This window comes from Amphiprion ocellaris, chromosome 2, assembly GCF_022539595.1.
Source record: "Amphiprion ocellaris isolate individual 3 ecotype Okinawa chromosome 2, ASM2253959v1, whole genome shotgun sequence".
Lineage (NCBI taxonomy): Eukaryota > Metazoa > Chordata > Actinopteri > Pomacentridae > Amphiprion > Amphiprion ocellaris.
The window spans coordinates 16,657,644-16,675,616 of NC_072767.1; the positions used below are offsets into that span (position 1 = coordinate 16,657,644).

At 38.8% G+C, this 17,973-nt stretch overlaps 1 protein-coding gene across 3 annotated transcripts in view; it reads left to right on the plus strand.

Annotated features, from left to right (window-relative positions):
• fnbp1l (formin binding protein 1-like) overlaps positions 1–13,309 on the plus strand; it is a 58,999-nt gene extending 45,690 nt beyond the window's left edge. For 2 of the 3 annotated variants that reach the window (XM_035947957.2, XM_023269899.3), the window contains 6 exons: positions 1,511–1,620; positions 1,947–2,079; positions 2,233–2,327; positions 3,060–3,235; positions 3,613–3,650; positions 4,350–13,309. In XM_035947957.2, coding sequence (XP_035803850.2) covers positions 1,511–1,620; positions 1,947–2,079; positions 2,233–2,327; positions 3,060–3,235; positions 3,613–3,650; positions 4,350–4,490 — 693 coding nt within the window. In that variant the 3' untranslated portion in view covers positions 4,491–13,309. The remainder of the gene's footprint in view (positions 1–1,510; positions 1,621–1,946; positions 2,080–2,232; positions 2,328–3,059; positions 3,236–3,612; positions 3,651–4,349) is intronic. The other variant, XM_035947962.2, reaches the window with a different exon arrangement.
• The last annotated feature ends 4,664 nt before the right edge of the window (positions 13,310–17,973 follow it).

Below are 17,973 nucleotides of genomic sequence, written 5' to 3' on the forward strand. Positions count from 1 at the left end.
AAATTGCAAACCAAACTCACTGCCTTTAGTAAACAAGAACTGTTCAAAGATATTTATTGTAACTTCCTGGCACATCATGAGTCACTTTTGATTTTGTCGTGAAAGTTGATCTTCTGGCCTCACTGGGAACACACACTAACTGTGGGTTTCACTGGTTTTGGGACAACTGTACTGACAACTAACCAGCATCCAATTGTTTTCTTTTTCTTTTTTGCCGTACAATGTAATGCTTAATCCCTCAGTGGTCAGTAAAGATGGTAAGTGAGTCTGTGTGAGTGTGCAGAATAGTCATAGGAAGACCCAACAACGTAGGTGCTAATGCATGTCTCCTCACCCTGTAAGACTTCCCTTACTGTCCAATACAAAGCCTGTAGTAATAGTGAAGTTAGCTACTGCCCTTTTCCAGGTAGAATAGATTGTTTTTGCTCTCTGACAAATAAACAGTACATGTGAATTTGTTACATCCTCACAAATACAAACAGAGGTCCCCAGTTTTTGAGGAACAGCTGTTAGAGTAGCTTGTCACTGCCTGTATTTGTCAGCTACTGTTTTGTACACTGACTAAGAAGGTGTATATACACTCAACAACCACTTTATTAGGTACACGTGTGAAATCTAATAGAGTCCAAGGTAACAGCTGTGCTATAAATTCTATTTTGACACTTCTACAATGAGGATTCTGTTTTGTTTGCTATCGAGGTTGTAGGTGGTTGGTGGTGTACTTGACTGCATTGCATTTAAGTGTTGCTATTATTTTGTCCACCCCATTTGCCTCAGGGAGGAAAATAGTAGTAGCATTTTTAAATGTAACAAGTAGTCAGTTATAAAGTACAGTTATCACCTTTTGGCTACATCGACAAAAGCTAAAAAAGCAGAAGCTTAATAACAGCATTAGATTTCACAGATATACCTAGCAAAGTGTAAATATTGTTGTGATTAAAAAGTAATTATTATTTAGTCCTAGTTATGATTCTAAATCTTTTTTGTCTTGGAATTGGCAAAACACAACCACAACAGCTGCTTCAAGGATCTCAGCGAACTTTTAGGGTCAAGTCCTTCAAAGACACAGAGAAACTAGGATTTTGAGCCTCTAAAGTTCCACGTCAACTGAATAATTTTACTCTGAGCTCATATGTTCATAGGACAGAATCAGACACTCCAGAACAGCTGCTTGTAGACAGCTGTGGTGAGATTGGTTCCAAGGTCATTCTTAGAGTGTTTAGTCAGTTTTAATATGTGACATGTTAACATTTAAAACGATCCTATTGAAAATGTGGCTTTGTCTGCCTTTAACACACTCTTCTGTCATATGAGTATGATAGCTACATGCAGGTTCAAGCTTCTTATTTTCAACCAACAACTTTAAACCTGCACAAACCAGATCAGTCGGCAGCATCCAGACCTACAAACAGCTGTATTTTCCGGGCATCATTCTGTGGCTTCACTGACTTGAACTGACATAAATCTAGTTAAATCTACAGCAGAGTTAATTGCTGTTTCTCTTCACCAGGCGCCTTCTCTGGAGGATTTCAGCCACTTACCTCCAGAGCAAAGGAGGAAGCGGCTGCAGCAGAGGATTGACGAACTCAGCAAAGAGCTCCAGAAAGAGATGGACCAGAGGTAAGACACTTAACAATCAGTTCTTCTCCAGTCCAAACCATGGACACATATTCAGGAAAAAAAATCAGTCTAGTTAATTAAGATAATTAAAAATGGGTTGTTCTTTCAGTTTGTTCCTTTAACTTGATCTAAGCACCAGCCTTGATTTAATAGCCTCACTATCAGAAATATCCATGCAGGATGATGCTCAGTCATTCAGCACCGCTGCATTCCAACATCACATTGACAGCTGGGATGAGTGAGGAAGACTTCCAACAACAGTAGCACCATTATATAACATTACTCTGCTCCATCAGCTCCAGTGAATGTTTGTGTGTTTCTGTCAGAGATGCCCTGAACAAGATGAAGGATGTATATGAGAAGAATCCTCAGATGGGAGACCCCAACAGCCTGCAGCCTAAAATATCCGAGACCATTTGTAACATGGAGAAACTACGTTCTGAAATCCACAAAAATGAGGTAAAGACAGGAGAGGTCAGGCAGATTACAATCAGTTTTACTCCTGTTGATGCATACAGCTTTGAGTCATTGTTTTAGGTGACAACTCCTGAGTGTAGAGATGATGGTGTCATTCAAAACATATCAATTAAATCTCTTTGTCTCTGTTGACAGACTTGGTTATCTGAGGTGGAGGGAAAGCAGAGCTCCAGAGGAGACAGAAGACACAGCGCCGACAACCACCATCACACTCCTCAAGGCAGAGAGAGGTAAAAACAGCTTCATCAAACCCTGGACACAAAGAAATTAAACACGGAGAAGGAGCTTCACTGCTATGTCTGAACATTAGGTAGTAATGGAGAGTATATCTGCGAAGGCTGCAGTAATCATATTATAGAGGCATTCTGTAACTTGGTCATACATTTCTAGGATCTCAACCTTCATAGAGTTACATAAAGGTCAGAGTGAAGCTCAGAGACAGAACATGAAGGGCCACTGAAAACAATTCTTGAAGTTTGCATGCGACAGACGTGGACGCCTAAATATTTGTTTTTGCAAAATTAAAGCTACAGCAGTCCTTAAAAGTTACCTTAGAAATGCCATCAATGTGGAAAATGAGATTTAGTTTACATTTCTTCATCTATTTGAACTGATGTCAGCAGACCTAATATTAAAACATCTGCACTGAATCTGTTGTACAGCTGTAGATTCATCAAGAACATATGACTGGATCGGCTTCATTGAAAACAAAGTAACAAGAAGATTTTTCATTCAAGAAAATCTCATTTCGATCAATTACGTGTGACAAATGCATTTAATTAGTGTAAAATTATTTTGTTTGAATATATTCCTTATTTGTTGCATTTTTTATACAGCAGTACAAAAATATAGTACTTGGCTGAAAATCAAACTCCTAAAAACAAAAATATGAATTTTGCAAAAGTCTTAAACTTCATGAATTGATCTGAAGAAGTCCTAATCTCATGTCTGTTTCCCATCAGTCCTGAGGGCAGTTACACAGACGACACCAGTCAGGAGCATCACACGCCTCACCACCGCTCCACTCCTGCAAAGCCCGGACCGCCCAACCCCGACCCTCACGAGTTTGACGATGAATTTGATGATGACGACCCGCTGCCTGTCATCGGACACTGCAAAGCGCTGTACTCCTTTGACGGTAAGAACAACCTGTGAGAAATGTTAAAGTCATGAATGACTCATTGAACACTTATTAGGTGGAGAATATCATGGTTAAATATCGATTGTTTTGCTCAGAATGAGAGTATTTAACTTAAATAATGCATGGTTTTTGGCCGAGTGGCTTACTGGCTACCAGATGAGCAGGAATGTGATTGTTTGTTGTGCAACAGCAGAGTCCATTAGCTAACGACTAATATGAAAAAATGGTTGTTGATGTAAGCTGGGGATCTTCAGTAAGAACAGCCAAAAAGACATGCTAGTTCTTATCCCATATCTCACCAGCATGTTGGATTTTCCTGATAAACTCTGAAGAATCGGCCTGATGTGGTTAAACTGTTTCTGTTTGACTTCTAGGTCAGAACGAAGGGACACTGGTGATGGCGGAAGACGAGGTAAAGCTCATTTTGAACTTTTTTTCATGAATCATTTTGTTAGATTTTATTCGAAAGTCTGATTTTAAATTCTTAATATACACAAAAAAATCAATCAATAATCTATGAACTAATAATAGAAGTGAAGCTTAGTTTTTATTGATTGTGTGCTGCAAGCATATATAAAATTCTGTCTTTTGTCCTTTTCCAAAATTTCTGCCCACTTCAAATCACATTTTATTGAGAAGAAATCCTTACAATGCTGCTTTATTCTGATCACGTAATGTGTGATCAGCCACACTAGCGTTCGTCCAAAATTGAAATTTCTCAAAATAATTTCATGAATCAGCTAGAAATTTTCTCTTCTTATTCAGAGTAGGAAGTCTTTAATGATGCACATTTACTATAGTGTCATCAGCAGGATAGGATATCTTTAGTTTTTAGTTAGAAAAAATCAGCACAGATCCTCTGAGCTTTAGTTTCACGCCATCATTGGGTCAAAATGTCATTTGTTTTGTATTTGGATTTATTACAAAATACCTGCAGTCCCAAACACATAACATCAGTAGTGCGTTGTGTTCATTAGAAAATGTATTAACATGTCCTCTAAACATCTTCATGTTAACATCACCGCCTTGATAACAGCGTCACAGAGCTCATCGCTGTTTATCAACAGATTAATTTCACTAATTAAACAATCTCTTGCCTTCCTGGCTTCAGGTGCTGTACATCATTGAGGAGGATAAAGGCGACGGCTGGACGCGAGCGAGAAAGCAGAGCGGGGAGGAGGGCTACGTTCCCACCTCCTACGTAGAAATCACCCTGGAGAAAAACAGCAAAGGTGCTGTGACCTACATCTGAAGCCGCACTGTCCTCTGTCTGTCATTTTCTCCATTTCCTCTCAACGTAACACCACAAAAGGAAAAAGACCGCATCTGAACATCTGCATGGACATCTGTCGCCAGTTTCTCTGTTCTGGTTTCCATCCCATCTCTTTATCCTTCTGTCTGTTTATTCCTCTAACCCTGTAATCATTCGTGTCATATCTGTGGGACTGACGTTTCACAGGTGAGTGTTTGAGCACAAAGACAAATAGGAAAAGCCTGTTTGAGGGTGTTTGAGTGAGTTGTATATTGTATATGAGTGTGTGTGTGTGTGAAGTGTGTCCACTGCTGTTTTTAGCCTCATGCTAAAGCTACACCACTTCTTATCGATCAAAGCATTCAAGATGAATATGTAATATATTAGAACCAACTTATTTTTATTTGACCCGTTCTTTTAATTATTTTAATGTTTCCTTTTCTAAGTGGAGATGTTTAAACTCCCTGATTTTAAACTCTTTTTTCTTAATGTGTCGACATAATTTGAAGTGAAATATGATGATGATTGCATCCGTCTCTGTCTGATTGCTGTGTGTGTGTGTGTGTGTGTGTGTTCATGCACATTTTATTCTGTTGTCTGTGCCATCACATTTGAGTTTTGTTTGGGTCTATTTGCAGTAATGCTATCCACTATCGCTGGAAAGCATCAGGAGATAAGTTGCAGTTTTCTTAAAGAATCCAGGTGTAGAAAAGACAGTTTTTACATTGGACTTGGGCTCATGTGGTTGTTGTAATATTGTGTATTTCATAAACTGCACTGGAAACTTGAAAGTTTGCATTATTGGTATTATTATTATTCGTCGCTGTCAACAACTTCCACAAAAACCAACAAGTCCTTTGGTTTGCAAACCTTAAAGATGTAGTTAAGAGAAAGCTCTGTTAGTTCATGAAGTAGAGGGTCGCTGGTTTTGGAGACTTTTTACGTCTGTGGTTGACAGAGTTGTCAGGAACAGATTGTTAGAACAGAAATCAAAGCTACAGAAGCTGACATACCCCGTCTTTAGTTACTAATACATCTTTTAAACTCCACACTTCCAGTTTGTGTTTCTCACTTCATTAGAAATGAATAATCTGAGAAAACTGATGACATGAGGAGAACTGTGATGAATGATCTCACCCTCATGTCTAACATTGTTGAAGTGCCCCATTAAAAACATCACAAGTATACAGTAACTATTATTTTTTTTAAGGCTTAAAGTTTTCTAAAGCAGCTGCATTATGTAGTTTTTAGCAGACATTGATTAAAAAGAAGGGAAACTGTAGTTGTTAGGGACTAATCCCAGCTGCAGATGAATACATCTGAGCAGAAAATGTTGCATTTCAGTGACAGCAGGACTGTATATGCAGGACTTACTCAAACAGAACTGTAGATGATGCAACAATATGGCCTTTAATTTGTTTTTAATAATTAAAGAGCTCTTTGACATGAAGGAATTAGGGATATGATTTTTTTTGATACACTCACAAAGCGTGTTAGTACAATCAGTTCATTGGTTGTTTTTGTGGGATTTGCTGGCAGGAAGAAGCTGGAGAATATCACCAGCTTCATTCTTAAAGAAAGAATTTCTTCCAATGACACTGAAAGCTAGGAAGCGCTCAATCAAAATGGTTTGGATTATTCTTATCATTATGCATTTACTTCAGTCAAACTGACTCTGAGTCACTGATTATCAGCAGTTCTGACCGTTAATTTCCATTGGTATCCATGGAAATAAAAAAGCTGCACTGCAGGTATTTTCTAGTAAGTGTGTCAGCTGAATGTAGTCATGTTTGAAGGCTTATTATTGCAGGCAGCAGCATGTAGAACAGATGAAGGTGTAGTACCTTGATGAGCCAAACACTGAGTGAATGTGCGCAGAGAACAGAGACAGGTTATTGTGTTATTAGCTCTCACGTTTTGAAGGAAAAGGCTGCCAAATGTCCAAGACGTTACCACGTTACAGCACAAAAAAGGGCAAAACCTTTCTCAGAACCTGCGGAGCTACTCCCACACTTACTCTAAGCAACATTTAAGATAGAAAAAATGATTAAAAAGCTTCTATATTGGGCCCAGTGGTGAATAGTTGGTATGCAACTTGGCCACATGTGCCCAGTCTTATTCATTATATGTGATCCAGACAAAATACAATAGAGAGAGGATGATCCTGGCAGCGAACCTGAACCCATGCAGAGGTTTAACCTTACGTGCCCTGGATCTGTTTTCTTCCACTTGCACTCAGTTAATCAGCTGAACAGAAAGTGAATCTGCTCCACCCTGTCTTCTGTCGTGTGGATGTGTGTGTGTGTGTGTGTGGACAGCTGCAGCTGGTGTGTCTTTCTGTGTTTTAGTAGTAACCGTCTCTCTCTTCTATGTGACTGCAGGTTCCTGAGGGCTGCAGAGTGGCCGGGCGATTTGATTGGCTGGTGGAGGGCTCACGCTGATTGCTGATTATTTGGTGGTGGGGGTGACCGAGAAAGAGAGAGGGTGAGAGAGAGAGAGAGAGTGGGGGGGAGGTAGAGAAGGAAGGAGATGACGCGAGCTGTGAGGGAGGTTTGCATGTCTGCATGATGCTCACACATCCATAAGCAGCAAAGCATTCTGGGCTACGAGAGGAAGGAAAGGAGAGATGACAGTAGATGATGATCCCAAAGCTTTAAGCAATAGACTTAACCCTCTGAATCCCAAGCAGGTCCTGGGTGTTTTTACATGACATTTTACTACTTCCATTTTTAATTAGTTTCAGTCTCTTTTCTTTTGTGTTAAAATACAGCAGAAAAGAGCTGAATGGTCACTTACTTTTTGTCATGTGACTCTTGTTCCCACCTGACTTGCAGAATTTTTTATTTTTTATTTTTTATTTTTTTTTTACAGAATCTGGTGCCAGCTGTTTGTTTTCGGAGATTTTTTTTAAACGATTCTTAGAAGAAAGAGATAAAATATCACAATTTTAAGCTTAGATTTATTCAATATTTCCTGACAAAAATGCATCATGCATGATTGCTTCAAGGCCTGCTGGGAAGTTATAAGTCCAAGCCGCTATTTTTTGTTTTATATTTTTTTAAGATAACCTTCCTTCCAAACCCCCCAGCAGGTTTTGGGCTTCAGAGGGTTAATATTCTCAAGTAGGATCCTGATTTGTATTCAGAGAAGTCCAACCCTGAACTGTGGGACGGTTTGTACTAAAAGTCAGCAGAAGAAGAAGAAAAGACCTTTTAGTTTGGAGAGTGACAACTGCAGCAGCTTCAGCTCAACAATGTAACTTGTAGTTTATTAGGTACAGAAGCTAAAACACAGTCAAAACAACAGTCCTGCAGTAACGTCCACCTGGATTAAGGTTGGTCTTTTCAGTTTTTGCTGAAACTACTAGAGAGGAGTTGATGTCATTTGTGGTTTATCTCAGACACTTTAACAGCAAACACCACAAACTACATCCTCCAAAATCTTCCTGAAGTTTCAGTAAAAACTCAACATGCAGGTGGGGTTTATTGCAGCACATTGTCTTAGGCTACGTTCACATTACATGCTTTAATGTTCAATTTTCTGCTTTTCCTGTACTGATGGTTCTTGTTTGCACCATGTGAAAACACTGCTGAGGTCCTAAACCGTTATTAATGTGGATGTTTTACCTGACAGCTGCTAGGATGCATGTCCAGGATTACTTAACAAGAAGTTTGGCTTCTTCAGAAACATGCAACACATTTTATACTTCCTCGTCTTTTTGTTGAACGTTGAGGATGAAGGTTGAAATAGCTTAAACTAACAGCCAGCAGGGGGTGACTCCTCTGGTTGCAGAAAGACGTCAAGATTGTATAGAAGTCCATTAAAGTACTTGACTAATTACATCAGTTAACATAATAAGTTTATGGTCACAATCACTACTGCCACAGCTTTTCGAATACAGCATGATGTTCACTTAGTAAATTATAGTTACATTTAAATTCAGGTGTGTCTACCTTGTGATTGACAGGCTGTTGCTGTATAGATGTCTGAATTGCAGCAGTCAATAACCCAGTGTCTGACATCATGTCCAGCTTCTATTTACAGTCGATGCCACTTGATCGTGTAATGTGAACGTAGCTTTACTTTATCTAGCCGTACCTAATAAACTCAGCTTCATTTATACCCAGCAGGTTTTACCAGAATCACGCACTTGTGTCCAGCTTCAAGCAGCAAAAGTCAAACATGGGCAATCAAACACCATCTTCTTCTCTGCTGCTGGGCTGGAAGATATGCAATACAAAGAAGCTGCAATTTGCCACTTTCCTGACTTTAAGGCCTTCTGTGATAGCTCCACATCGTTGACAGGCTTGTTCAGGGGCAAGTTCCATCACATCAGGCCAGAAAAACCACACCATATTGTAAAGCTGCTACAACATACATGTCCTCAGAGGTTGCAGCAACAGACTGACATGGCATGAATTTATCCTTTAATACTGCAGAGGAGCATCTCACCTGTCTGTGTTGTACACCAACAGGATAACTCACCCTTTATAAATTATATTTCTCTCCTCTGTAGCAGCTGGGCAGATTGTTTGGGGAAAAGTCTTTATTTTTCATTCAGTAAAAAAACATCAAATAGAATTTTAGTCACAGCTGAGGAAGATCATGAAATATGACTGGAAGCTATAATACCTCCGAGTAAGGATATCAGTTTACATCTTGGAGCTGTCCTTTAGTGGGATATTCTCAACTCATTAAAGCATATTTTTCTCTATTTCTTCATAAAATATTTAAACATCACACCCCCTAATTTATTCAAACACCGATTCTTCCCGTCAGACTTTAGCTTCAGCTCCACGTGAGGTAAAAGCAGCAGACTTTAAACTGAGCATCAGGGTTTATCATGTCTCAGGTCAGGTCCTCTCGGTGTTTGCTGCCACTAACATTATCCACTCACTCCTGTCCTTCTCTGTGCTCTGTTGGTGATGTCTGCCTGCCTGCGCCACTCTGCTCCTCATGCCTGCCTCCATCCTCACACAGTCGCATGTTCTTATCTCGTCATACATGTCTCCCAAACATGATCGGGTCTGTCATCCGTGACTTCACGTGTGTGCGCAGCTCCGGCTGTGTTGTGTTGAATGTTGTGTCGTCGTGTCGTTCTAATGAAGTTCCAGCATGAGTGTGATTTATTTATGTTCGTCTCTCAGAGCTACTCAGATAGCAGGACTATCAGGTGGATACAGGACCTCTCCTCCTCCTCTCCTCCTCCTCTCTTTCTTATCTTTTTTCCTGGGTTGTGATCCCAGCAGTTGACCAGCAGATGGCGTCCTTTCCTCACCCAACCACAGCTCAGCTCCATCCGGACTGGACCGCTTTTAAAAACACCAAACTACAAAGAGGGAGCTTTGTTCTCGTTGCAGTTGAGACTCTGCCTTAAAACTCCACGTGGTTTTCCTGTGGAGGTTTTTTTTATTTCCACACATATCTGGGTGTGTCTGCTCTTCTGCCTGACTACATCTCCCATCAGCCACCTGGGCTCACCCCTCGCCGCCATTAAGGGGAGCGCTCTTAGCTGTGTCTTCATGAAAAGTTTTTCCATGTAATCAGTTGTATTTGTGAATGTGACGACACGCACGCACGTATCTGCAACATGTGCACACAGGTATGGAAACCCAGACGTGCCAAAACTTCGCATATCAGTTTGGCATGTTTGATTTTCCGTAAACATAAATGTGTGCACCTGCTTGCTTGTTACATGTGAGGCGTTAGTTTTTACCATTGAATGATTTGTACATATTAACATCCATTGTGTCATGCTGAATGTGTTTCCATGGTGATTGTTTTTAGGTTTGTTTGTCATGAGAGACAACAAGGTTTGAATTGAACCGATGCACTTTGCCCTGATTTGAATCTGATGAAATGAGAGTGAATGGATGAACGAGTGAATTAAGGTCTGTGGTGTCTGCTGAGACCTCTGAACTTTCCAAATGACCACTGTGTCGTAGCGAGAAACTCAACCAGTCATTTCTCTTCTTAATGCTTTTCTACTCTTTTCTAAGGTCTTAATGAGCGACTTTTTTTTTGCATGATTTTCTAGATTCTTTGAATTCATTCATCTCTGGTGATTGTTTTTGAACCGCTCACTGTAGCTGTTTTGTAGACTAACAAACAACATCACACAGCTAGACTATTTAATAATAATAAAAAAGCCACTAACGAGTCCTCATATCAAACTAATCTAACAGCAGATGGCCGCGCTTTAGTTGTAATTGGTGTTTCTTCGATGAAGCTGTGAAATGTGCAGAACGATGCTGTAAATGTTGTTACTTGAACTTTTCCTCGTGTCACAGCTTCCATCTGTGACTATTTTGGCGGTCGGCAAGAGTTAAAGAAGAACTTGGTGTTTTAGATTGTCTGTTTCCAGTCTTCATGCAAAGTTCAACAAAAATGGCTTCTTTTTTAGTGTATAGACATGATAACGCTATCAGCAAATATTTCTCAAGACACCTTGAAGCTGTTCTGATGAGATTCCCTCTGTACTGAGTTATTGGCTTTGATTTGCTTGGGGATGCAAAATGGTGCAAATGAAAGTAGCCTATCAGTTTCTGCAGCCACTTTTTGTATTTCAATGATGATGCCTTGTAAACAAGCACAAAAAAACATCATTGCTTTTTGGTTTTTTACATTAGATTTACATTTTCATGTTACACTACCATTCAAAAGTTTGGAGTCACTTAGAAATGTCCTTATTTTTGAAAGAAAAGCAGTTTTTTTCAATGAAGATAGCATTAAATGAATCATAAATCCAGTCTAGACATTATTAATGTGGTAAATGACTGTTCTAGCTGGAAATGGCTGATTTTTAATGGAATATCTCCATAGGGGTACAGAGGAACATTTCCAGCAACCATCGCTCCTGTGTTCTAATGCTACATTGTGTTAGCTAATGGTGTTGAAAGGCTCATTGATGATTAGAAAACCCTTATGCAATTATGTTAGCACATGAATAAAAGTGTGAGTTTTCATGGAAAACATGAAATTGTCTGAGTGACCTCAAACTTCTGACCGGTAGTGTGCAGTATATGATGCCACAGTTTTCCAAACAAGGACCAGCTACAGTCAAACTGCTTGTGATTCCTGTACTCAGCTAAAACGACGTGTTTTCTGGCCTTCTTCTGGAAGCTGTAATATCAGCTTAACGCCTTGTTTCCACATTGATCTATCCAGATGCAAGTCAGCTGGAAGTCTAATCATTCTAATCCAAAGTTGTTTAAATCAATCCAACTGGACTTTAAGAAGGTTCCTTGAAGAGGTTTCGCCTCTCATCCAAGAGGCTTCTTCAGTTCTGGAGAATAAGAAGAAGAACTGAAGAAGCCTCTTGGATGAGAGGTGAAACGTCTTCAAGAAACCTTCTTAAATTCCAGTTGGATTGATTTAAACAACTTTGGATAACCATGACCTGGATGAATGAGAAACTACACACACGTAATCATTCTAATGTGAAGCTCCATGATCTCCGATGTGTTTATTCAACTTTACGGTCCAGAATTTGTCTTGAGTACGATGAAAAAGTTGTAAAATATCTGGATTTTGGAGAAGAAGCATTGTAGTTAAGCTAGTTTAACACGTGCTAGCTGTGTGACGTACAGATTTTTGTAAGAAAATATGGAATAAAACTGACTTCACATCCACAGACCGACCTGCTGACTTGCCACAGAAATGCTCCATGTGCGTTTACGGTAAAACAAGTTGGTAAAAACTGCTAAAATTAGCCTATCTCCATCCATTTATACAGAAATGCATTCCATTAGGTTGAACAAAAAGTTGTCGCCTGTACTTTTGCTATTTTTGCATAATATATGAACACTAAACAAAACTGTGGAAATAAGGCATTAGATTATTTAGTTCTAGTGGTTTCACAGTCCAACCATTTCTATTTTAAAGCATTTAGGACTGCTGCTACTAGATTGTCGTTCCCGATTAGATATTTTATGACTTTAAAGATATTTTCAAAGTTTGTCTTCCAGATACTGGTTTTGTTCAACAAAACATGCAAAACCCAAAGATGTTCAACTTTCAGTGATGTAGTGAAAAACATAAAACTTCTTATATTTAAGAAGCTGGAACAAATGAATGTTTGGCCTTTTTGCTTGATGAAGTTGGTAGTAGTTTGAGCACTAATACTCTGCTTATCGTTTTAATCTGAAATGTGCACTCAGACAGGATTCATTCATGTGGAGGTAATAAACCTCTGACAGTGGCATGAAATTAAGATTTCTCATCTTATTTGAATATTTATGCAGGGCATTTTTACCTCAAGTATGAGAAAAATCCACCAAAAGTCTTTTATTAAATCACTAATCTCCATATAAACTGTGCATATCCTAATGGCCGCTGTGCAAAACTACAAACTAGTAACTGAGCTTTGAGATGCAGCAGCAAATATGATCAAACCTGCAGTGAGTTCTTGTACAGTGTTTTACTGAATGCTACTGTGAGCGTGGTGCTGTTTACCACCCAACAAAAACCAGACGTGTTCTCCACATTCTTCTTTAAAACAAAAAAAAAAAGTCATCATCACATGTGTACTGTGGAAACGTTGGACCCAACAACCATGTAAAGATATTTCATCTTTTTTTTTTTTTTTTTTTTTATCAGAAGAAAAACAAACCACAGCAGGTACACGGTGTGTTAACAGGATATTAACATGTAAATCTGTGTTTTTACCATATTGTAACCAATGGCAGTACTTCTTTTTCCATATTGTGCACATCTTTTTACTTTGAATGTTGTCCGACACTTTGTGAACAAAATGCTTTTTTTCTTCTTCTTCTTTCAAAGTATTGTTCTAATAAAATAAGCAGCAATGAAAAAGTGAATTTGTGTCTTAAAGTTGCTGGAAGCAGAAACGTGAGGATTTATTTGAAATGAACACCTCAGCTTCTAAAAAAAACATCCAATATAAGTTTATTATATCCTTGTTTACACTGACTGTATGAACAGGTAACTCTCTGAACACCAAAACCGACCAACTCCACTTAAATCCATGATCCAGCAACGCAGAAGTTATGCTAGCCTCGTGGGGCCTTTTAACAGTCGAGGTGTTCAGCCATGCCTCATTTAAGTTCTCTGATCCACAGCCTTTAAGCGATACTTTTATATTACCCCAAGCTAAACAGTCCGGTCCGTGTACGGATCTGGTAATTGGATTTTTCGTTCTGAAACGGGTATTGAAAAACAAAAAACGAGTGGTTATTTGATTTTCTTTTTAAAATGCAAAAATTAAAATTGAAATACAAGGCGTTTTTCCTTTTCATGATCAAACAGGAATATACGATTTTTTTAAAAAAATGCTTTGATTTTCGTTTTATATTTAGAATAACAAGAAAGTAAAATCAGTAAGAGACAGAAACGAAAAAAGCTCCGCTTTTTCATTTTCTGAGACCGGAAGTGGTCATCAGCAAGTGTGGAGCCAAACAGAGTACGGTACATAGACTGTACATACATTTTTTTCCGTGAGTTTTCATGGTCAAAATGAGAGATCAGGTGGCCGATCTTAAAATAAATCAATATTAAATTTTTTTGAGAGCGTTAAAGTTTTGCGAAGCCAGGGGGCGGGGTTATTTGATTGACAGTCCGATCTGGAATGATTGACAGGTCCTATGGAGGAAGCAGCAGAGACTCTGTTCTCCTCCTTTGGATTAATTCTGATATAATAACTGTTGGTTATTTATCGGTGGAGCAGCACAACATTTTCCACAGACAGTTTTCCTGCCCGTTGGCTTGTTTTAACCAGTTTTCTACCTTGGGCTGATTCTACCAGCAGACACTGAAAGGACTCTAATAGTTTGGTAAGTAAATGTTTATTTTTGTATCGGTGCCGCTTTTAATGCACTGTATATGCAGCTTTAGTGTCAGATATAATGTGTGCCATGCACTTCAGATGTTGGTGGAGTTTGTTTCAGTGTGTGTTGACCAGAGAAGAAAGTTAGCAAAGTAAATACTGGCTTTAATGTTAGCGATGCTAACCGAGATAGCTGCTCAGTCATAGCCTGATTAAAGCTAACGTAGCATCAAGCTAATGTGTTGAGTTTCATGTAAACAGCTGAAGTGTGTTGTGTTCCTGTAATGTGGTTCATTAAGTTCATAAAACTGTGGCTGGTTGACATTAATGTAACGTTCAGGAAACATTTAAAACAGCAATGTTAATGTTCTAGTTGTCGGTAACCAGCCTTAATTTGACACTAAAAGAGACTGATAGTTTTGAATGACATCAGTTTCATTAATTTGTTGAAAATTGTCTCATTTGTTGTTATGATGTTGCTGCTGATTCATTAAAAGCAGATGATCCATGTTGAAGATACGTTTAGTTCTAGTATCAGAAGTACAAGAAGGAAAATGGAAGTTTAGTTCTGCTACATCAAAGATTTCAGGATTAAAATAACTAAATGAATCTTTATGCCTCAAACTTTATTTTTACAATAAAGAAATAATGAAATCACAGATAATAAAAATATAAATAGCAGAGAAAACTTGAGAGAATAATTTCCTGAAAAGTCTGTGAAGGAAAAGCAGCTTTTTTTATCCTGAAAGATCAGAATCAGCTCCATCATCTGCATCTGACAGCATCAAGTCAACCAGAAAGAAAAGAAAAAAGAAAATGACTTCTTTCTGATCACATCTGTTCCGCTGCTCACAGTCTGCTGCTGCTCACATTCTTCACATTTATAGTCCACTTTTAAAAGTTCAGCAGACAGGTGCTCTGCTTTGGAGTGTGACGATGTTGTCGTGATGTGGAGAGTGAAGTTTCCGTTTCACCCACAGCGTGCTTTAGGGCAGCCTGGTCGGACTTGATGTTTGAAATACTGATCGACAGCTCAGATTTAACTGTCTGTAGTTCCGTTTTGATGGGTGTTAAACTTTCACTCAAAGCCACCAGGAGCTGGGTCTTTAAAATAACCGCTGGTCTCCTTACAGAGTGAAAGTAGCACTTCCTCCTTAAGGTCAGAGATTGCAGCATCTGAGGGCCTCTTCAAGAAGACGTAGTTGATGAAGGCGTTCTGGAGCAGGACCAGAAAGACCATGACCAAGCAGCCTTGAGATCTTAGGCAGCTTCTCCCTCAGGTGGGTGTCAACGGTGTTCACGGTCAGGTCTGTGGTAATCCCGTCAAAAAAAAAAAAATCTAGATTATAAATCAACATGTAACCAAAGCACTCTGTGTATAACGCCATAGTATAGGATGTAGTTTGGAAAATGTCAAAGTATACTATACTTTTCAAGAATAACATAATATGGCCTGTAGTTCATAGTATAGCATGTCAGCAAAAACCCCCAACTGATTATTATGTGGTTAAAAAAAATTGTAAAATGATAGGTTGTTGCCTAAAATTGTCATGTATGATATGTGGTTCCAAAAATGTCATAGTGCAGTATATTGTCAAAATAGTATGTTTTTCAAGAAAACATCAGAGTATATGTCATCTAAAAAATGCCATAGAATAATATTTCATTGCACAAGTAAAAGTAATTTTTAAAACTGTTCAAATTCTTATATGTTGCTAAAAGACAAAAAAAACAAAAACAAAAAAAGTCATAGTAATATGTCATTTTAAAAAGCCTATAGTATAGACTGTCGCCCAACAAACGTCATAGTATAGCATGTCGCTCTAAAAACGTCATAGTATAGCATGTCGTCCAAAAAACATCATGGTATAGCATGTCGCTCTAAAAACGTTATAGTATAGTATACCATGTCGCTCTAAAAACATTATAGTATAGCATGTCGCTCAAAAAAAGGTCATAGTATAGCATGTCACTCTGAAATTGTCATAGTATAGCATGCTACTCTAAAAACGTCATAGTAGAGCCTTTGGTCTAAAAACGTCATAGTATAGCATGTTGCTCAAAAAATGTCATTGTATAGCCTTTGGTCCAAAAAACGTCACAGCATAGCATGTCGTCCAAAAAACGTCAGAGTATAGCCTTTGCTCTAAAAACGTCATAGTATAGCCTTTGGTCCAACAAACATCATAGTTTAGCATGTCGCTCTAAAAACATCATAGAATAGCATGTCGCCCAAAAAACGTCATAGTATACCATGTCGCCCAAACAACGTCATAGTATAGCATGTCGTCCAAAAAAAATCATGGTATAGCATGTCGCTCTAAAAACATTATAGTATAGCATGTCGCTCTAAAAACATTATAGTATAGCATGTCGCTCTAAAAACGTCATAGTATAACATGTCACCCAAAAAATGTCATAGTATAGCATGCCACTCTAAAAACGTCATAGTAGAGCCTTTGGTCTAAAAACGTCATAGTATAGCGTGTCACTCTAAAAACATCATAGTATAGCATGTCGCTCTAAAAACGTCGTAGTATAGCATGTTGCTCTAAAAACGTCATAGTATAGCCTTTGGTCCACAAAACGTTGTTTTGTCCCGGCTGTCTGAAGTACGTGAGGAGCAACACCAAAACAGTCCAAACGCTGGTTTCCAGAGGGTTAGACAAGTATTTATTTGAAAGAGGAAGACTACCAACGGGTTCCCTGTTTTCCTTTCTGAACAATTCAAAGGTCCCTCTCTATCTCCCCACACATCCACCAACCACTGGAACACATCTCCAAAGTTCTGCTCGTCCAGCTCAGCTTCCCCTCAGAAGAAGTGCCGCCACCTGCCAGATGAAGGAGCCTTTTGAGAGGCAGCTGGCATCGTGATTGGACTGTACTTTGGTCTGTTCCAATCCAGCTTCAGCTCCAGAGACGGCAGGTGGGACGAGTCAACGGAGGCCGGGTGGACGAAGGCATGCAGCTGAGTACAATCCAGAAAACAACAGAGCAGGAGTGCAGTGGTCCAGGGCCAGAACAGAGTAGCATCGTATGTCTCTTAGAGAACATCATAGTATAGCCTTTGGTATGAAAAAACGCCATCATATACATCGTATATTGTACAAATAACAAGTCAAAGGAAAGAGACATACATTGTAGAATTGTAGTAATTGTGGCCTGACTGATTTACTGATCATCAGTATTTGATTTTTTTACTGATTTACAGTAATAAATACATTTAAAAATGGCATTACTTTGGCTCTGAACCTTTATCTACCTGTGGTGGCTCTGTTTTCTGGAGTGATTTGATTGGTTATCTGTAAACAAAACAAAAATGTATCAACAAAGTTTCCTGTTAGTTTGTGTTTTTCTAAGTTTAACTCCAAGATTTTAAATACTTTCATTTACTGCAAATGAATATCGACTCCAAATGTCTCAGTAATAATCATTATCAACCTTAAAAACCCACAAAACACCCCTCTATACTCGACCAAACTTAGTACAGTCCGGTTCCCCCTTCTATAAATCTGCTTGGAATCGTTCACTTCCTGTTTGTCAAAGTGGCCTTCTACCTGGATAGGTTTTGTTGGAGCACCTGCAACAAACATTTTGGGTAAATGCACTTTAATATGGATGGATGACACTGAATTAGAGTCTGTTTTCATGAGACTGAGTTAAGATGTGTAGCTCTGTCATTAAATAGGAAATTATTTC